This window comes from Babylonia areolata, chromosome 34, assembly GCF_041734735.1.
Source record: "Babylonia areolata isolate BAREFJ2019XMU chromosome 34, ASM4173473v1, whole genome shotgun sequence".
Taxonomy (NCBI): domain Eukaryota; kingdom Metazoa; phylum Mollusca; class Gastropoda; order Neogastropoda; family Buccinidae; genus Babylonia; species Babylonia areolata.
In genome coordinates this window covers 17,723,484-17,725,983 of record NC_134909.1, presented here as the reverse complement: position 1 = coordinate 17,725,983, position 2,500 = coordinate 17,723,484, and the positions used below count along the sequence as shown (strand labels likewise).

Sequence of the window (2,500 nt, the reverse complement as noted above, 5' to 3'; positions counted from 1 at the left end):
TGTGTGTGTGCGTGTGAGAGTGTGTCTGTATGTGTGTGTCATGTGTTTGTGTGTGTGTGTGTGTGTGTGTGTGTGTGTGTGTGTGTGTGTGTGTGTGTGCAGGGAAGCTGGTACTGAAGATCCCCTGGAAGAACCTGTACACGGAGGCAGTGGTGGCCGAGATCGATGGCATCTACGCTTTGGCCATCCCCAACGTGGGTGAGTGACCACCGCACCCCCCCCCCCCCCCACCTTACCCTCCTTCATACCCCCACAGACACCCCACCGCACGCCCCCCCTCCACGCCTTCCCCCCCAATACAGACTGTGGAAATCCTGTAAAGTCACGGAATTTAAAAAAAAACAACAATTTTCCGGGACAGGAAAGTCATGGCATCTACGCACTGGCTATCCCCAACATGGGTGGGTGAGTCACCCCCTTCCCCTTTGTACTCTGCCAAAATACTCCTCCACATCCCCCCCCCCTCTTCCCCACAGGGTCCATACAGACTGTGGAAATCCTGGAAGCACTGCTCCTCTTGATGGCACGATGAACCTGTTGTGGGACACATGGGGTGTTTCTGTGAGTGTCAGGCTCTGTTGCCCTGCTCTGTCCTGATAGGAGGAACTGCCACTTGCTTAGTAGCTAACACTCATATAATGATAATAATAATAATGATTGGTATTTATATAGCGCTGAATCTTGTGCAGAGACAAATCTAAGCGCTTTCACACCAGTCATTCACATGGATGCATAAACTGAAACTGAAGACAAGGAAGAGGTAGAGGAGGGAGGCTATCTTGTGAAGAGGTGGGTTTTAAGGTCAGACGTGAAAGAGCTGAGTGCGGAGACCTTACGAAGTGAAAGAGGAAGTTCATTCCAAATACAAGGTCCAGAGAGAGAAAGAACGGCATCCAACAGTCGGTGTTTGAATGTGGGTGTGCGTAAACAGAGTGGATCCAAAGCCGATCGTAGAGAGCAAGATGGAGTGTACAGGTGAAGGCAGCCACAAAGATAGGAAGGGGCAGATTTGTGAATACATTTATAACATAAGAGTGCTGATCTTATACTTTATTCTGTGTGAGACAGGGAGCCAGTGGAGATGTTGCAAAATAGGAGTGATGTGCTCAGATCTTTCCTTTCTGAGGACGAGTCGAGCAGCAGAGTTTTGTATGCACTGAAGGGACTGAATGGATGAAGCAGGCAAACCAGACAATGGAGAGTTACAGTAGTCAATGCGAGAGAAAATGAGAGAAACGACAAGTCTAGATGTTACGTCAGGGGAAAGATACTTCCGAATGGAACTGATGCGCCGCAGTTGACTGTAGCAGGATTGACATGTTTGACTGATACATTTTTGCATGGACAGTGTGTTGTCAAGGACAACACCGAGGTTCCTGACTGACCTGGAAAGAGGGATGGATGTACTGCCAAGTTTGTGTCAGTTGTGATGGAAGACAGTTTTTGCTTGGTTCCTATGATCATTGCTTCAGTTTTGTCAGCGTTCAGTTGTAGCTTATTTAGAGTCATCCAGTTTTGAATGTCCAGGAAGCAGTTGGATGTTTCTTGTAGTCACAGTAGTCAAGGCAAGAAAGAAGGAGAGAAACGACAAGTCTAGACGTTGCGTCGGTGGACAGATACTTCCGAATGGAACTGATGCGTTGCAGTTGACAGTAGCAGGATTGACATGTCTGAGGACCGTCACCATGTACACCTCTTGGGGACATGCTGGGTTGGGGCCAGTCCTCTCTTCTCCTCTACACAGAGGCACTACACTCGCATCTTTTAAATCTCGTCTCAAAACTCGCCTTTTCCCTCAGCAATAAGTTCAATTGTGGCAGGTCCACAACTACATGCATGTATATGAATGTGTATTGTGTGTGCATGTGTCTATGTAAGTTTTTGCCTGCCTATGTGTGCGTATGTGTTAGGGTAGCTGTTAGATACACATGTATGTTAAAATGTATGTATGCAGTGTGTGTGTGTGTGTGCATGCGTGCGTGTGTGTGTGTGTGTGTGGTCACATTTTGGTGTGTGTATGTAACATAGATATAATGTTTTATGTTATCAAAAGTGTTTTTGTAAAGCACCTAGAGCAGATTTCTGGATAGTGTGCTATATAAGTATCCACTATTATTATTATTATTATTATTAGGTCAGCCAGCTGCTGAGTTGGGAGTGTCCAGCCCTATGTAGTAGTAGTAGTATTTGTATTTGTATTTCTTTTTATCACAACAGATTTCTCTGTGTGAAATTCGGGCTGCTGTCCTCAGGGAGAGCGCGTCGCTACACTACAGCACCACCCATTTTTTTGTATTTTTTCCTGCATGCAGTTGTATTTGTTTTTCCTATCGAAGTGGACTTTTCTACAGAATTTTGCCAGGAACAACCCTTTTGTTGCCATGGGTTCTTTTACGACCGCTAGGTGCATGCTGCAGACGGGACCTCGGTTTATCGTCTCATCCGAATGACTAGCGTCCAGACCACCACTCAAGGTCTAGTGGAGGGGGAGAAAATAACG

At 46.4% G+C, this 2,500-nt stretch overlaps 1 protein-coding gene across 1 annotated transcript in view; it reads left to right on the top strand.

Moving 5' to 3' along the window:
- LOC143277558 (intermembrane lipid transfer protein VPS13A-like) overlaps positions 1-2,500 on the top strand; it is a 240,807-nt gene that overhangs the window by 23,454 nt on the left and 214,853 nt on the right. The window contains exon 4 of the mRNA XM_076582437.1: positions 103-198. Coding sequence (XP_076438552.1) covers positions 103-198 — 96 coding nt within the window. The remainder of the gene's footprint in view (positions 1-102; positions 199-2,500) is intronic.